The sequence below is a fragment of the Salminus brasiliensis genome, chromosome 3, assembly GCF_030463535.1.
Source record: "Salminus brasiliensis chromosome 3, fSalBra1.hap2, whole genome shotgun sequence".
Lineage (NCBI taxonomy): Eukaryota > Metazoa > Chordata > Actinopteri > Characiformes > Bryconidae > Salminus > Salminus brasiliensis.
In genome coordinates this window covers 41,602,282-41,619,234 of record NC_132880.1, presented here as the reverse complement: position 1 = coordinate 41,619,234, position 16,953 = coordinate 41,602,282, and the positions used below count along the sequence as shown (strand labels likewise).

The 16,953-nt window shown below is 40.6% G+C and overlaps 1 protein-coding gene across 1 annotated transcript in view; it reads left to right on the top strand.

Annotated features, from left to right (window-relative positions):
• The window catches only part of csmd3b (CUB and Sushi multiple domains 3b), a 548,309-nt gene that overhangs the window by 446,778 nt on the left and 84,578 nt on the right, over positions 1–16,953 (top strand). Inside the window, exons 44-48 of the mRNA XM_072674465.1 lie at positions 3,962–4,107; positions 8,795–8,875; positions 11,973–12,086; positions 13,370–13,558; positions 16,255–16,401. Coding sequence (XP_072530566.1) covers positions 3,962–4,107; positions 8,795–8,875; positions 11,973–12,086; positions 13,370–13,558; positions 16,255–16,401 — 677 coding nt within the window. The remainder of the gene's footprint in view (positions 1–3,961; positions 4,108–8,794; positions 8,876–11,972; positions 12,087–13,369; positions 13,559–16,254; positions 16,402–16,953) is intronic.

The window sequence follows — 16,953 nt, the reverse complement described above, 5'->3', positions numbered from 1 at the left end:
AGTACGTCTCTACCGGCAGTACACAAGCTGTGTTTGTGCATTTGCACATCTGTGTCAGCAATGGGTACAACCCCAACCCCAACCCTAAAGTAGCTTGAATGCATTCAATAGAAGGGGTGTATAAAGCCGGTTGTAGTTTAAAGCCATTGTCATTGGCAGTAAGTGTATTAATGCAACAGGATTACAGCTACCAAAGCATAGCAATACTCCCTGCTAAATGCACTGCAGTTACCACAATGCCATGCAAATCTAAACTTTACATGCTAACAGATTACAGCTTAAGGTTTCCAGGTGGAACTTGGTTCTGCATTACGTTCAGCAGTCTTCGTCCACCGCATGAATGCTAATGAAAAGCACTAATTAGCAAAAATAAGTATTAAAATGGGCATGCACTACACTGGCAGGAACAAAGCCAAAGTCTCCAAAGTAGGACGTTAGGTTTGATAGGGTTATACAGACTGTGTATAGTTTTGTTCAGGTTAAAATCATCTAAAAATCACACACTGTAACTGTTTAAGCAAGAGATTTCTCAGATGGATGTTTTATCTCCGTGAATAACTGAGGTTTCCTTCCACTTATCTGAGGTTTTCATTCTCTGTTTGCTTTAAATTGAGTGATTCACATTCCTTTATCAGGGAATGCAGTGGGGCAGAGTGTTAGTTTGCTTGAAAAGTAAAAACCTGAAGCTATAAAAGAGCTCATAAAATGGTGTTCAGATTGCTGAAATTGCCGGTATAAAGCGCCGCTCTGCATTTTGTTTTGCATCGGAATGCGTAGAAGCTTTAATTACACAAGTTTAAAAATCTTTGCATTCCCCTTCTCATTTGCATTCCCTTCTCCTCTGAGCTTTGTCTCTCTTTCTTACCCTTTAGGAAAAGCTTTGCCAATTAGGTGTTCTTCTGACTTATTACCATAGCTACCATTTTTGTCTCTTTATGGCAAAATAGCTCATTTGGTGAGCTGCTTAAGTCATGCAGATTTGTAGATAACACAAATCTGAAGGGATGAATGGCCGTAGAAAGCCAACAAACAGCAATGAGCAATGATTAAAAAAACAATGAAATGCTTAAAGAAAGCAGAAGAATGAGCTGGTCTGTGCAGCTCTCAGGCTTTTTTGCATGCTATTGTAATGTAAATGTCTTTTCTTGGCAAGTTAAGGGATATAGCGTTTATACCTGCTAATTGTGGGAAATTTGCGTCCGTAATAGTATAAAACTATAGCAAGACGAGTTGTCAGTGCCACAGAAAAGGCAATCATAGCGCTGTTGTGGAATTTCACTCACTGATTCAGACCCATCCACTGGGCTGTTTGCAGAGAGGAGATTTTTTAATAAGGCTACACTGGTAGGTACACTGATATGTTGTCATTTTATAAATATTTGCATGGCTGTGATGGAGCAGGCGTGAGCTGAAGACGAGTTTCATATTTCATCACAGCCGTGCTGTTATTTCACCATAACACTTAACATCAAGTGTTCTGTTGCTTGTGTACAGGAAAATCAATTAATTAATTAGAAATAAATAATTTGAGCCGTGAAAGAATAATTTAATGTATTTTAGTGTTAGCATTTCCTTCCGTCAAATTATAGTTCCTTAATAAGCAGCTTGTTGCTACATCGCAGAAATGAACTCCATTCCCTCACTGCACAGCCGGCAGTTGCTTCTCCAGCTCCTTACTCAAATAATTCAACTTTGTTTCCCACTCACAGTTTCTTTCTTCTCTGTTTGTTTGTTTTTTGTTGTTGTTTATTCTTGTCTCCATCTGTTTAGTTCCATTTTAGGTCATTCTTGCTTTCTTATGCTCAGGGTATTTACGTTACTTCTTGGTTTCTTATATGATTTATAGTAACAGTGTTCAGCGGAGTGATACAGTGTTTATGAAAATTATGAAATAACACTTAGGAGCCAATCAGCTTGTTTGGCTGGAACTAAATGTTGCATGAAAAAGTTGACAGATTGAATGAACCAAAAGTAATTACTTACAAAAACCTGCTAGCTGGAAAGATCCTTCACTTTTTAATTTGTTATTACACTTTGTAATGCATTATCTGTAATGCATTATCCCACAGGCTAGTCTGGGCTAAAGCTTTTCTTTCTTCATCAGAAAAAGTTCACGTGACCCCAAAGTTTTCAAAGTTTCCATTATTGACTCGGAAACTCCCGGCCAGTGTGGGCAGCAGACGTAGATTTGGCGAGAGTGCTGTGTTTTGAAATGAAACATATTAGTATGGACATAGCTTAATAGTCCTTTTCAATTCATTGAAATTGCAGTTGTGCTGGCTATGACATACAGTGTTGACTGAAACCCAGCGTGACTGTAATTAATGCACATGGTGCACTCTGGTACTAGAGGTCTCTTTTGTTGGAGAGTAATTCCAGAGGGTTCTTTTACTTATTAATGATGTTTGCACGCTCTCCACTACCAGCCCGTTTAAATAATGCATCTTCAGCTGGGCCGGAGTCTGCATTGTTGACCCTTTATTTATTTAAAATAATCTTTCTGCCTCTGATTCTACTTGTGTAGTTCATTTCAGCCTTCGAACACTCTAACGCTTCAGAAAGCCAAGGGACACTGTGCGATATTCCCACACACCAGGACACACACACACACAGACACACACACACAATTAATTCTTCCTGCTTCAGCTCTCTCAGTGTACTGCAGCAGCTCCTTAGTGTGCTGCACCTACTGACCATCTCATGTGTTAAAGGTGACCTAGATGAGAGAATGTCTGCTAGCTCATTAGTCCAGTGAAATGGTACATGGACAAAACACAGCCTTATCCATGCTCGAGGTTTTCTGCCACGCTGGCTCAATGTAGAGGCAGAGCAGATGTAGAGTAGCTGACCTGGACCAGACCACCTCCAGCTTTGGGTCAGGTCAGGCCTAATGTGTACACTGTGCATCAGCTGGGTTCAGCTGTTATGTCATGTTATAAAGGCTTTTATCTCTGAACCCGGATTCTGTAACGATGTCTGGAATCTCACTTGAGATTTGACTTGAGATTTTGAACTGGAATTCCTTCTAAAGTAAACAGATCAGACGGTGCTCTTTCTGCTATATGGGGTTACTAGCAGAATTGAGCAAATTACAGACTGCAATTACACAAGCACTACAAACAAATTTATTTGAATTGCTTGGGTAGAGAGAGAAGGCAAATTGAAAGCATTCAAAGACAGGACTTCAAATATTCCAAAAATAAGTATATTGGTGCTGTTGTGCAGCAATCATGTGTCTCCATTTTTTACTTTTTTCACTTTTTTTAATCTGGCAGTTATTTATTATGTTTTGTTAACAGTTAATGATGAATGAATAAACAGAAATGCTCCAAAATGACTTGCATTGAACAGTAAGACATTAACATTGACTTCTATTGAAACGCCTTCTGTAAATCTGCTATTTTGAGGTACAAGGTTTTTGTGAGACAACAACTATATGTAAGTGTAAATATACTGTATTTAGTAAACATTGTCTTGAATACACAAGCTTCATAAATGTGCATCCAAATGGTGGAAATACATCTGGATGCACACTTAGGAATTCTGTTAGGAATTGTTCTTTGTTACATTAAGTATTAAGTGGTATTGTAGAAGATTTCTACTTTCCTCAAGTATTGTTGAAATTGAATTGTCAACTGCATATCCAAAAAAAAAAACTAGACCATGATATTTTAAAAATCACTGAAAAAATGTTTTTTGATTCTTGATTTCTCTGTACCTTTCCACTCTGAGTCCATAACATAGCAGTAAGACCTACTGTATAGTACAGCCTTGAACCACAAATTACATCAGACCTACTTTAAGACAGCCAGTAATGAATCATTCACATGTATACATTTTGCAGATGCTTATATTGTTCAGATTGGCCTAAAAGATAAGAGACCAATGATAGTCACTTCATGTTGTCATGCCGTGTATTTTATTCCAGTTCTAAACCCCTTTTTGTTTGTAACCATGACAGGGATGGTCCAGACCAAAGCTCGCCGCAGATTGGTCAGTTCAGCGGGAACACAGCTCTGGAGTCAGTCTACAGCACCTCTAATCAAATCCTCATCAAGTTCCACAGCGACTTCAGTGGCAGTGGCTTCTTCGTCCTGAGTTATCATGGTAAGTGTCTTAGAGTAGATCAGCTCTACTGATTAAACTTCAGTATTGATTTAGGCTCTTTATTTGCCCATTTATTTCCCCATTAAATTGATAATGTGTGCTACTATTCAAGACCTGTGGACTACTTTTAAACTGAGTGATTTCCGAAATGACAGTTGCAAATGTTACTATTAAAATACTTTAAGTGTTTAATTAAGAGTCTTCTTAGTTGAGTTTTCCAAATAGCAGAGGAAGTATCACACAGAAAACTTTCTTTACTAGTTACAGTGATTTTAATACTGAGATGTTTTTGGAGACAGCAGAACTTAAAATACAAAACGAGTATACGGACATTAAATATATTATGCATTATTTAAAAAATCCTAGTATGAATTATTTCATATTTCAGGTCTGGAAAATAGTCTTGTAACTGTGCTTAGTTACTGTACTTAAGTATCACTTTGGAAGCTTTGTACTTGACATGAGTAGAATAGTCAGTATACATTAGTCATCTACATTTCTGGGCACTGACCCTATTAGGTTTTTAATACTATAGCTAAAAGCATGTGTTTAAACAGCCTCAGAGGTGGCTTAGACAGCTGCAAGGTTTAAGTTTTCATTGCAGGCATCTCATCAAAATGTTTGGCTATGACCCAGGTCCGCACCATCACAAATATTGTCCCAAGTATTTTCACACATAATGTTGTTTCCCTCAGAATGAATGAATTGTGAGCCTTTGATGTGGTAACTTATTGCTGGATGTCCTCAAACGTTTGATAGGCAGTATACAAGTTTTCACAGATGCTTAGTCAGAGGCGTCAATAATAAGTACTTTTGGGTGTCATCCACGTGTGTATGAGCTACTCAAAAATCCACCCACACAAACACCAGCCCTGGAAATCGGGCTCAGGGTGCATCTACACTGAATATATTGACATAAACAGATCAGGCAGCTGAGCAAGCAGTTGGACTGATCTGTGGCTGCCTGTGTTTATGATTTGCGACATGCACCTGTATCGATCCTGGACCTCAGGCAGCCGTCTGCCACAGCTTAAGCATCTGACACATTTAGAGAAGGGGAATTGGCTTAAGTGGCACTCTAGTTATTTAGGCACACCACCATGCACTCCGGCCACATTGTAGACACGTTTGCATTTTTTCACACTGTCTGTCAGCTCTGCGGTTGGGAGTTAATGTTATTTCTTTCACCAAGTCTTCCCAACTCCTCCACACTTCATTGTTTTATCAGTGAAGTCATTTATTCTCTGTGGAACGAGTCCAAGCTGGAGACAAGGGATTTTACAGTCTACAGCTTCTGCTTTGTAGTTGTGCCTGTATAACAAAGAGTAGGCGGTTTCTTTGTAGAGGTTTGACCTGGGAATTCCTTATTTCCCTGCTTTTATTTCCTTAAATCACTTTGAAAGACTTGTTTTTGCTTAATAAAATGACACTGAAGGTCAGTAATAAAAGTTTAAATATTCATCAGGCGTTCTGCATGTGATCTAATCAGATTGCAGTTTAGGAAACCACAACCCTACAGTATATCAGACACTGGATACCTCCAGTATGTTCCAAATCAGCTCAGAGAAGAATCTACAGAATATGATCAAGAGTTCCACGTGCACTTCTGAATGCGCTTCCACACACGTTGGATTTTGTTTTAATCAGCCAAGCTCAAAGGACTTTAGAGGAGTTTCTCCACGTCCAAAGCACAGTCAACGCTCTCTTTAATGACTCAATTCACAGCTTTACTCCCTGCGAGATTCGTCACAATTGGAAGAAATGTTGTCAAAATAAGGAAGAAGATCTAGTTTTCTCTTGCGTTTTTTCCTCCCGAGCTTCTGGGCTGTGATTAGAGGGGAAATGAAGAGACTCTTATAGAGACTAATGGGAACTTCAGTCCCGTGGCTGTGGATCAGAAGCTTTGCCTTGGCTTGCCAGGCCACCTTTTTCCTTGCACTTCCACATCCCGCCTCAGCTTCAGGGAATAGACGTGGGCCTCATCATCTGCAGGCAGTTTGGGCTGAAGGTGCACGCTAAGTGGGCCTCAATAGTTAATTAGCGTTGTTTCAGCCTGAGCGTCTGGAGCCTCAACTTGGCTCTCCATTAGCCAAGGCGAGACAAAAGCTGGCGTCCTTCAGCTCCTCTCTTTCGGCTGCTCACGTCCTCTACATCTCCAGTAAGCGCTGCTTGAGTCAGTGAGATCTCCATCTTAATCAGCCTGATGTTTCCACAATTACAGCTCTCTGCACAGAACCCCAAATCAGCTCGAGGTCCCACCATTAACACCAGAATAATTAATGCTCCAATTAAGATGTGTGGCGCTTTGGGTAATTAACATAAACAGTCTCTGCTATCTATATACAGATGTATAATTCTAACATACATTTACTTACTATACACCGTTAGAAGAATGTAATGTTGGGTTAATACTGTGATTTAGCCATTATGTGTTTATTTGTTTGGCATATGTTTGGTGTCTCCTGCTTTGCTTTTAGCTATTGTTTCTACAAGTATTAATATCATTGTATACATGCTCCTATTCTGGATATTTCTTTTTCTTTGTTTGTCAACTTTTTCCCATTTTTCTCCCAATTTGGTTCTGCCAATTAACTCACCCGTTTGTAGCTCCACCTAGCACTAGCAAGTACTAAGCAAGTACTTAACACATGTCTCCTATAATACATGCAAAACCAACCACCGCCTCTTTTTGAACCGGGTAGCCAACACTCTCTGAGAAAAGCACTTACTGACGTCTGTGCTGGCCAGCATGGCTTTTTGAGTGATGAGAAGAGAGCATCATCTTCCCACTTGGAGAGAGCACAACCAATTATTTTTTCGGCAAAGAGGCATTGCTCAGGATTTGAACTTGCGACCCCATGGCCTTAGTGGTAGTGCATTAGATCACTGAGCTTTGCCTTCTCTTTTTTCTTTTCGCGTTATTGTCATCATCTGTGTCTTGTCCGTACACTGAAAAATGAAGGTGTTACATATAGTGTTTTGAGTGATGCCAGAGAAGAACCATTTTTGGTTTCATAAAGAACCACGTTCGTAAAAGAGAGGAAACTTTTGAAGGCTTAAAGAACCTGCACTTGAGGTCAATGATCTTTAACAAATTTTACAGGTTCTTCATGCCCAAACATCTGTTTTACAGGCATAGTTTTATAAACAACCAGTTGTGTTGGTCTTCTATGTTGGTCTTTTATGTCATCGCTTAGTGGAGTTGTGACTTTACTACATTTTTGGAGAAGGACCTTTCTCCCTATCTTCCATTACTTACCTTCTGTGTTTGCCATGTATTTGACCATCTATTTCACTTCCAGCTATCCTGTGTTTTCCTAATTTAGTGTTCCGTAGTTTTCCCAGGTCTGCTTCCATGTTTCTTGGTTATGATATTTTCTGACTGGTATCCACTGTCATGAATATGGTTAAGCCTATGCTGGTCATGCTTGACTGTACTGACCTCTGCTTTGGATGATGTGTGGGAGAAGATGGAGTGTCAGTTTACTCTGAACTATATTTATACATGAGATGAGCATATACAGTATGATGATACATAAACACAGAACTCAACCTCCAACTCATTTTGTTGTTAGAGCCGAAAAACTACATTTACATTAGAAACACAGCTAACAGCTATTGCACAGCAGTACACTGGATTGCAACTACGCATTTAACTGTGGCAGTGAACACACACACACACTCGTGAACTGGGGGTGAGAACACATACCCGGAGCAGTGCTCAAGGGCACTTCAGTTATGAATGTTGAGGAAGGAGAAAGTACAGTTGTTTCATCTCTCCGTCCCCCCATCCCCCTTCCAAACAGTCAAGGGAATTGAACCGGTGACCTTCCAGCTCCAAGCCCACTTCTCAAACCTTTGGTTCTTTATGGCATTTAGCTGACGTTCTTATCCAGAACAACGTAGGTCACCAGTAGGCTCTTAAAATAAAGGCAATGCCATAGAAGAACCTCACATCTCTTTTATAAAAATGGTTCTTCTCTGGTATCACACACAGAACCCTTTGTAGCATCAGACTTTTAAGGACTCTTCTTGGTGTGCTAGCCTGGCCAGGGAGTCGAACCCTAGTCTGCGACAAGAAAGCCAGTGTTGTTATCCACTACACTGCTCTACCACACAAACCTACACCAATGACTCAACTCTTCCATTCCACCAAACCGAACTTTCCAGACTGACAGTTCTAATTCCTCTGTCATTGGGTAACTTGCTGATACACATGTTGCCGTGGCGTTTGTCTGTAGGAGACGTTAGCGGTGGATGTGATGTGTAGTAAAAGCACGGCTAGCTGTCTCCGCTCTGCAAAGCGCTCTGATAGTCCTCCTTCCGTGCTTTGCGGTGTCACCGTATTTAATCACATCATTAGCTGCCTCTGCAGGTCCCCCCGTCATTAGCTCTGCCTCAGTGCCAGCTCAGCGTGGCCTCCACTTCACCTTGCACAACACCCTCATGCAAATGACTAGCTTAGGAAACAGCGGCAGCATGGGTGCAAGACGGTTACATTTCTACATGACTGTTTAGCCTGCTCGTTTTTTAACTCCTTCTATTCCTCCGAGGGCCTTTTTTTGACACTCAAGATAAATCAACCGTCATTTTAAGCTTTTGCAGATGGGGCTCTCAGGCTGCATGCTGTGCTCGGAGTCTCCGAAAAGCTTTATAATTCTTCATCATCACTCTTCTTCATCCACAGCTTACCAGTTGCGAGTGTGCCAGGCGCCGCCAGAAGTGGCCAATGCAGACGCCCTAATGGAGGATAATGAGTTTGAGATCGGTAGGATTGTTTTCCTTCTTTCATCTTAAACACGGCTTTGGAGGAAAGGCTCTGCACTATTCAGACAAACTTACAGAATCACAGAGGAGATGCTGGCAGACACTGTGATTTAGCACTTGATTCGAATGACAGTGATTGACTTTTGAGCGATATCAAACCTTAAATGTATGGTTATATATGATGCACTGTCAATCAGCGCCCCATCAAGCAACTGCTGTGCATTCTCTATGCACTGACTGTAAGTTTGGGCACACAGTGTAATAGCACATTTCAGTCTAATAGCTGACACTGTGTCAGCTTGAATGCGTGACAGATATAGATAGTGGTGATTCCGATGTGTGTGAGCACTTTACTTTTGTTAGGGTGGCATTTTCAAAATGTAATTCATGTTTTTCAAATGCCATCAGAACAGCACTTCCAGCAGCTATGAAGTGCTTCTTCAAACCTGTTGAAAACTCATCCCAGGTGGCTCCTTGTGAAGATGCTTGAGAGAATGCACTGAAGAAAACTGAGTTTCCTAAACTCTTCTCCAGTGAGAAAGAAGAAATCTTAAGACAAGCATTCCGAAACCATTGCTTTCTTAAAATACAGAAAGCTGTCCCAGAAAGCTGCATTCCCGCTTTCATTCATGTATCTCATTTGAACGATTACAGTATTGATTTAAGACAAATAAAGTTTGAAGAAAATGCTTAAAGGTGCCATAGAATGCATTTATAGATTACTTAGGTTGTTATGTGATATATAATTAACAAGTATGTCACTTTAGTTGGGTGAAAAATGCTCAGATGCAGTTTTAGAAGCAACCCTGTTATTTTGTCTTGGAATAAAAAAGCAGTGATTTTCCTTTTCCTTATAGTGTGTTCTGATTGGCTGTCCATGACACCAAAACAGCTCACACAGGAGACACATCACATAGCATACTATAGCTTTGTTTTTACCACTGTTCCACGAATACTGTCCTCTCTGCGCTGTGTGCAGTTAGCCACCTGAAAAGATTGTAGCCAGACAGCTAGGTCTAGCTTTTAGCCTACTACACATTTGCATCCCTGGGTTTGGCTTCTGTACGACACAGTGTGTTTGAGTTTCCATCAAATTCCAAAACACTACAAACACAATGAATTAAAGAAATGAAGGACCCACTGTTGAAGTTACAGAACCAGTATACATATTATCTACCCTTTAAGGAGAAGGAGGAGGGGAAACCCACCTTGGAACTGCTGGTAGTTCCTGACTTTTCCCTCCACTGTTATAACTTGGGAACAACCCAGTTTGCATTGCTTTGCATGTGGTTATAGATTGGGGTGTAATAGAAGGGTGCAAGAAAATTACTGAAAATCTTATTCAGAAAGAGTAAAGTTGGGAAAGTTTTTCACATTGCATCCCTCCTCTGATGCGTATCTATCTCTAGTTTGAGGAACCCCTGTTTGGTACAAATCAGGTGGCTAGAGATTTGGCCTAGCTCGGATACCTGTTCACTTTCCCGGCTTTAGCTTCCTCACTTACTATAGTCTCCCAAAGTGGGTGTTGTGTTTTACACAGCATTAGTTGCGGAAAGGCAGAGTATGTGTAAATTTGGGGAGCTTAATAAAACGAGTCAAGACTGTTAGGTAACAGTTTTTGGAATTGGGTCTTTTACAGCCCTGCTTTGGTTAGGCAGTGTTTGAGGTTTACAGTATGTCAGTTCCATTTACTGAACTAATCATTTATGCCAAGCTAAATACAGTTTTCAGTCTATGGCACCTTTAAAAAAGTATTATTATGTTATTTTCCTAACATATTTTAATATTTGTACTGGTTTTAAGCTGATGTGTGAAGTGTGACCATCATGTGGGCACTTGATTTAAGTATTTTTTATTTTTGTTTTATTTGTTTTTATTTGTTTCTTTTCATTTGTCTTACTTTCTGTGAAATAGTTTGTTTGGAAAGTTTGGAAAAAGAGTAAAAAATGTTAAAATAAGTGTAATAAATGTATCCAGTCTTTTAACTGGTAGCATACAGAATAAGTCCAAATGTTTGTAGACACCCCTTTGAATCAATGTATTAGGCTACTTTAAGTTGCACCCATCTGACACAGATGTGCAACTGCATACACACACAGCAAGTCTAGTCCATGTTGATAAGTATTACCAATAGAATAGGACTCTCTGTAGCAGATAAACATGAACGTGTTGGCACCATGCCTAATACCAGGTGTGAGCTAAAAGGGTATAAAGCCCCCCAGCATTGACATGTGGAGCAGTGGAGCTGTGTTCTCTGGAATGATGGTGCACCATCCAATACTTTTGAGATAAAATAAGTTGGGGATGAGGTGGGGTGGTGATCAAATCCTCACAGCAATGTTCCAAAATCTAGTAGAAAGCCTTTTTTCCCTAGACCGTAGAGAGAGTTACTCTGACAACAGCAGGATAAACTCTGTTGTAATTCCCTTAATTTCAGAAGAATCAATGAATGTAAAACAATGAATGAACAGGTGTCTCAGTACTTTTTCCTCATAGTGTAGTGTTGACTGCTACAGCTGCGTAGCGCGCCCACCTTGTGTCCTCTGTCCTCTGTATGTAGAGGTACGTACAGGCGACTCAACGCACAGGAACAGCTCCTCTGCAGTACTGGTGAAGTATCATGCCTGACTGGTGATTGGTGGTGCAGAAAGTGGGCCATTACAGTAAGCGAGATGGATTCACCTTGCCCATTGTCCAGACACCGGCCTGACCATGTGCGCTCTTCCGCACAGTAACACCCCCATATATCATCCCACTCACGCTCACCAGCTGCTGACATCTGATTATTTTTAGATGGGAAGGTATGGATGATGGAGGCAATGAAGAAGATTCATGATCTTCGCTTTGGGATTTTTTTAATTATGACGCCAGTGCGCTAGAGAGCGTCGTACGAGGAGTCACCGTGACCGACGCTGCTTTACAGCTCAATTATCAACTTTTCAATCCTAAATTAAAAAAATATATGTCACCTCTATATAGGTGGCATCTGTCTCTATCAGCACTGTGCAGGTTAGCTGTCGCTCTTCATTAAACAGTAGCTTAATCATTGCATATTCTCTCTCCCTCTCTCTCTCTTTCAACCTCTCTCTCTCTTTTAGGTGATATTATCCGTTATCGCTGTCACCCCGGGTTTACTCTGGTGGGGAGCGAGATTCTCACATGCAGGCTCGGTGAGAGGCTGCAGATGGATGGCCCTCCACCATCATGCCAAGGTGAGCTGCTAAACAGCTAAACACTGTTCATAGCATAAAGAAAACCTCCATTTCACTCCTCTTCCTATCTAAAGTACAGCAATTTAAAGAACCAATGGTGTTACTGGTTAGAATATTATACAGACTATCCAGTTCTGTAGAGTTTCTCAGAACAGCTGGGATTCACTGTTGGAAAAGTGCTCTAGACCTGCCGCAGATCTGAGCGAAAGTGAAGCATGATTAAAGGCAGCGTTCGTTTCGTTTATAGAGCGACTCTTCAGGCTGAAGGCTGTCATGCTTTGTCATGTTTCCTCCACTCAGTTTGGGAGGCGTTGTGTGAGTTTAGTGGCTCAAACAGCTGCTGCCATTAATCTTTAATGGCCCACTGTTTCTCCCAGTGAGGGAGCCCTCACTTCGTGAGAGTTTGTCCTCTGCTCAGATTCACGAGAGTGCCTGTAAACGGTGAGTTCACTTTGTTAGCGCAATCATTTGTTTTGCCCATTAAAGCAGAATTTTAAAGTGGGCTAAACAAAGAAAATGAAGTGAATTTGTAACGGGTGGAGGGTTGGAGAGGGGGGTGTGGCTTAACACCGAAACTGACGTTTTTTAGATGTCAACCTGTTCGCTTCATCTATAGTATGATTTTCGTACAGCTTTACAGCTTGTCCTTTTCATTGTGTGATACGTTACATCTACAGAAACTTTACATTTACAGATGTTAAGGTTATTTTCCAGCTATTAGTTATGATGCAGTATGCTAATATACATGCATAATATACATCATAGATCTGAGCTACTTTGACATCAAATTGTGATGGCTAGATGTCTGGGTCAGAGCATTTCAACAATGGCAGGTCTTCTGGGGTGTTCCTAGTCTGCAGTGGTCAGTAACTAGCAAAGGAGGTACTGCTCCAAGGAAGGACAACCGGTAAACAGGTGACAGGATCATGGGCACCCAAGCTTCAGTGTCTGGCATGATTCCCCAAAAGAGCTACTGTAGCACAAATTGCTAAATAGAAAGTTATTGCTGGCTATGTCTTGTAGAGTCCATGCTTCAGTGGGTCAGGGCTGTTTTGAGGAGCCAGGGCAGAATGAGGAGGACCTTCACATTATTAGGCAGGTGGTGTTTACTGTTATAGCTGATCAGTGCATAATCAAAATATGCACTTGAGACAGTCGAGACAATCGAGAGGAAACCTGGTCCATAAACTATTAGCAGTCAGTGGGAAAGGTTGTGCTGGTGAGGTTGTGAGAGGAGAAAGAGCTTTGTATTCATGAATGTTGCTTTTCTGTTGCTGCTCCAGTGCAATGTCCCGCTCACGATGTGCGCTTTGACTCGACGGGGGTGATCCTGAGCCCCGGCTATCCAGACAGTTACCCCAACTTGCAGATGTGCTCATGGAGCATCAACGTGGAGAAGGGCTACAACATCACTCTGCACTTCGAGTTCTTTCAGACAGAAAAGGAATACGACATTCTGGAAGTCTTTGATGGTACACAGTGTTTTTCTTTTTCTAAGAGACTTACTGGTACAAGTAGTACCAAAAGTTTGGATACACCTGTTTTTTTCACAATGTGAAAGATTTTTTGATCTTAAGGCTTCAATTCTTGAAATGTGTCTTTAAAATGAAATATAAGGTTGTCGTATGAACGTCTTTCCAAAAACAAACATCTTAAATCTTAAGAAATATATTTTTTTGAAATGCCCCTCACAGCAAATCGGTTTCAGTTGCCAGCAGCTTTTTCAAGAGTCTTATAAAAGCATCTGAGGAGGCTTCTCATTATGCTGTTTGTTAGATTGCCAAGAGTGTGCCATGCTGCATCAAGGCAAAGCGAGATTACTAAAAAAATCTAAAATTAGAGACAGTTTTGGGTGTCCACCACCTCTCTAAGTCACTGCATTTAATAAAATTTGATTTCAGTGGATTCACTACAATTCTGTTAAGAAAAAAATCAATACTGGTAATAGACATACATCATAAATGTTTAAAAAGCAATCTTACACAACTACCTGATTCTTAATAACACTCCTGAGTACGGGCCCTTGGTTGTTTCCACATCAGCCTTACATCTGGAGGTTGGTGAACCAGTTCTCACAACTGTAAAGGCCCATTCACACCAAGGACGGTTTTTGGAGGAAAAAGAATGATGCGATTGTGTGGAACCTTCACGCCATGTTTTTTGCCTCCCATCCTCTGTAAATGGGGCTAGAAACTTTATAGTTCTTTTAAATTTTCCACTCATTGTTTTTCTCTGCTCCCTGTCTGCTTTGGCCCTCTTTAATTTTTCTCCTCCACATAAGTGCTCATTAGCAAGGAGAACTATAGTTTGTGGTTCTTTGTGGACATGAACAGACTAGGATGCCTAAAAAAAATGAAAAACCGGCTACATTAAGTGGCTGTAAAGTCCCAGCCTTTCAGCTCTGCTTCACCACATATTTTCTTCAACCTTCGCATTTTTATGGTCAGTGTGTTGCTGCTCATCGGATAAGCTTTTGTGTTCTTCTTCTTGTGTTCTGCTGTGCATAGTTTGGTCTCCAACCATGACAACAAAGCTCTGATTGGTCAGCCTGTTTTTAACTCACACAATAGACTTTAATGGAAGAATCTGTGCAGCGTTCAAGTCTGGAAGTTTCGGACATAGTGTGAAAGGGCCTTAAATATAGTATGTTCAGTGTGCAGAGGTTCCAGTACAGCATGTGGCTTAACCATTTGGAGCCTACGAAGGCACCAGCATGTCAACTGCGATGTTTCTATTAATATCTTTGCGTAGACGATTTTAAATATAAATAAATACAGTTCAAACATTTCCTGAATCTGTAGATCCCAGCCTTTCCATTGCATCTGATTGCCAAATCGTACATGACTAACATCCAGAGTTACAAGGCTGTGAAGACAAGTCAACATACCTCTCGCCCTGACTAACTGGTGGATTCGGGTGTCCGTCATCTGCCTCTTATGGACACCCAGAAATCCTCTGTCTCTCTCTGTTTGTGCACTATTCTATTCAGACCTTCCACTGCTTTTCTGAAGCTGAGACTCTAAACCCATTTCAAGCACTAAAACAATTCATCCACATGAGTAAAGGCATGTTTTACAGGAAATATTAATCAATCAATCAATCAATTAAAATGTATTTATATCACACTTTTTACAACAAATGTTGTCACAAAGCAGCTTTACAGAGATCTGGGTCTAAGCCTCTTTTGAGCAAGCTAGTGGCAACAGTGGGTCGAGAGATAGAAACATTGAGAGGAACCAAGACTCAAAATGGGAGCCCATCCTCCTCAGGTCAACACCAGATAATAATAATAATAAAAAGCAAAACAGGAATAAAAACAACAATAAAATAAAACTGAATTAATGAAAAAAATGAAGAATTTCTAAAAATCTGACCTCACTATAATGAGTCACACAGGGGCTCATTATAATGAGGCTTGACATGGTTCTAAACATTTTGATATAAAAGTGTGTGTGTTATCTAATGTGCCTTTATAGGCGAATTTAAGAAGATATGCAAAAAATCTAGAAAATACCTTTAAACTCCAGAGGGTCAATTATTAGCAGGTGCTCACCTAGAACATTCTTCTGTTGGATTCTGTAAGTAGTCTTCTTCCATGGCTTCTTCCTATGCTGTTGGTTTTTGATAGAAAAGTTCTAAGACTTTTCAATACTATCGTCATAAAAAGCCCTGTACTTGATCATATCATAAATAATGTGGAAAATATTGTGAAACTCTGCCGTTTTGGCTGTTGTCTAGATTTATAGCAGGCCTGAACATCTCAGCATCTGCTGGACTGCAGAAGTGATGTTTTATACTCCACTGCAGCTCTATAAAAAGAAAAAAGATAAAAAGTTAAACTTTTGATAGCAATCCAGCCGGGCGTATATTTCGTGCCAGATGACGTCTTTTGGAGCACAGATCAGCTCCGTTTAGCCACGACGGGCCTTGTTATTAACAGTCTATCTGCTAGTTTTTGAAATTTTACCAAAAGAGATTCTCTGAGAGGCAAAGTCAAACTCTACTCTACTCTAACAGACAGCAAGGCCTTGTATTTGCTTGATCTTTTGCAGTAGACTTCTCACTTTAACACAGTGACTCTCTCACTTTCTTCTTCACTCTGCCCTCCTCTTCCTCCCCATGCCTTTTTTGTCTTTGTGTGTGTTCCTCTCTCTCTCACTCTCTGTAGGTCCTACAATCCACAGTCAGACCTTGGCTACCCTGAGTGGTGACCTTTCCACTCCCTTTAACATCACCACCACTGGCCACCAGCTCCTGCTGCGCTGGTCAGCTGACCACGGCACCAATAAGAAGGGGTTCCGCATCCGCTATGTCGGTGAGTATCAAAGTATGTATCCATTTAAATCACTTTTCAACTTGCATGTTCCTTTCCTGCTCTTCTGTCTGAGCAAGCATGCGGATGTGAGCATGGTGTGTATGCGGTGTGTTCGCGGTGGGGTTGTCACAATACTTAAATGTTGATTTTGATACTGATACTGAACAGTATCAAATTTAATGCCAAACTATTACTATGATCAAAAATAAAGTAGTTTTGACTAAATGTTGGATTCTTTTCAGTTGAGTGTATTAAACATACAGCACTCCATTCTCAAATACAGGCCAATTACAACCGGCACCAGCCTGTTTAATAACTAAAGAACTGAAAGTACTGCTTGCTAATTGCAGTACTGAGACAGTATTTCACTTTTGATACTTTGTGCAACTCTAGTTCGCAGTGTGTCTGTGTGTGTGTGTGTGTGTGTGTGTGTGTGTATATATATATATATATGTGTGTGTTTCTCATACATTTTCAGTTCCAACAAATCGGTCCCAACTTTGTAAAAAGGGCTTCATACAAAAGCTTGTTTCTGGGGTTAGGATCAGGGTT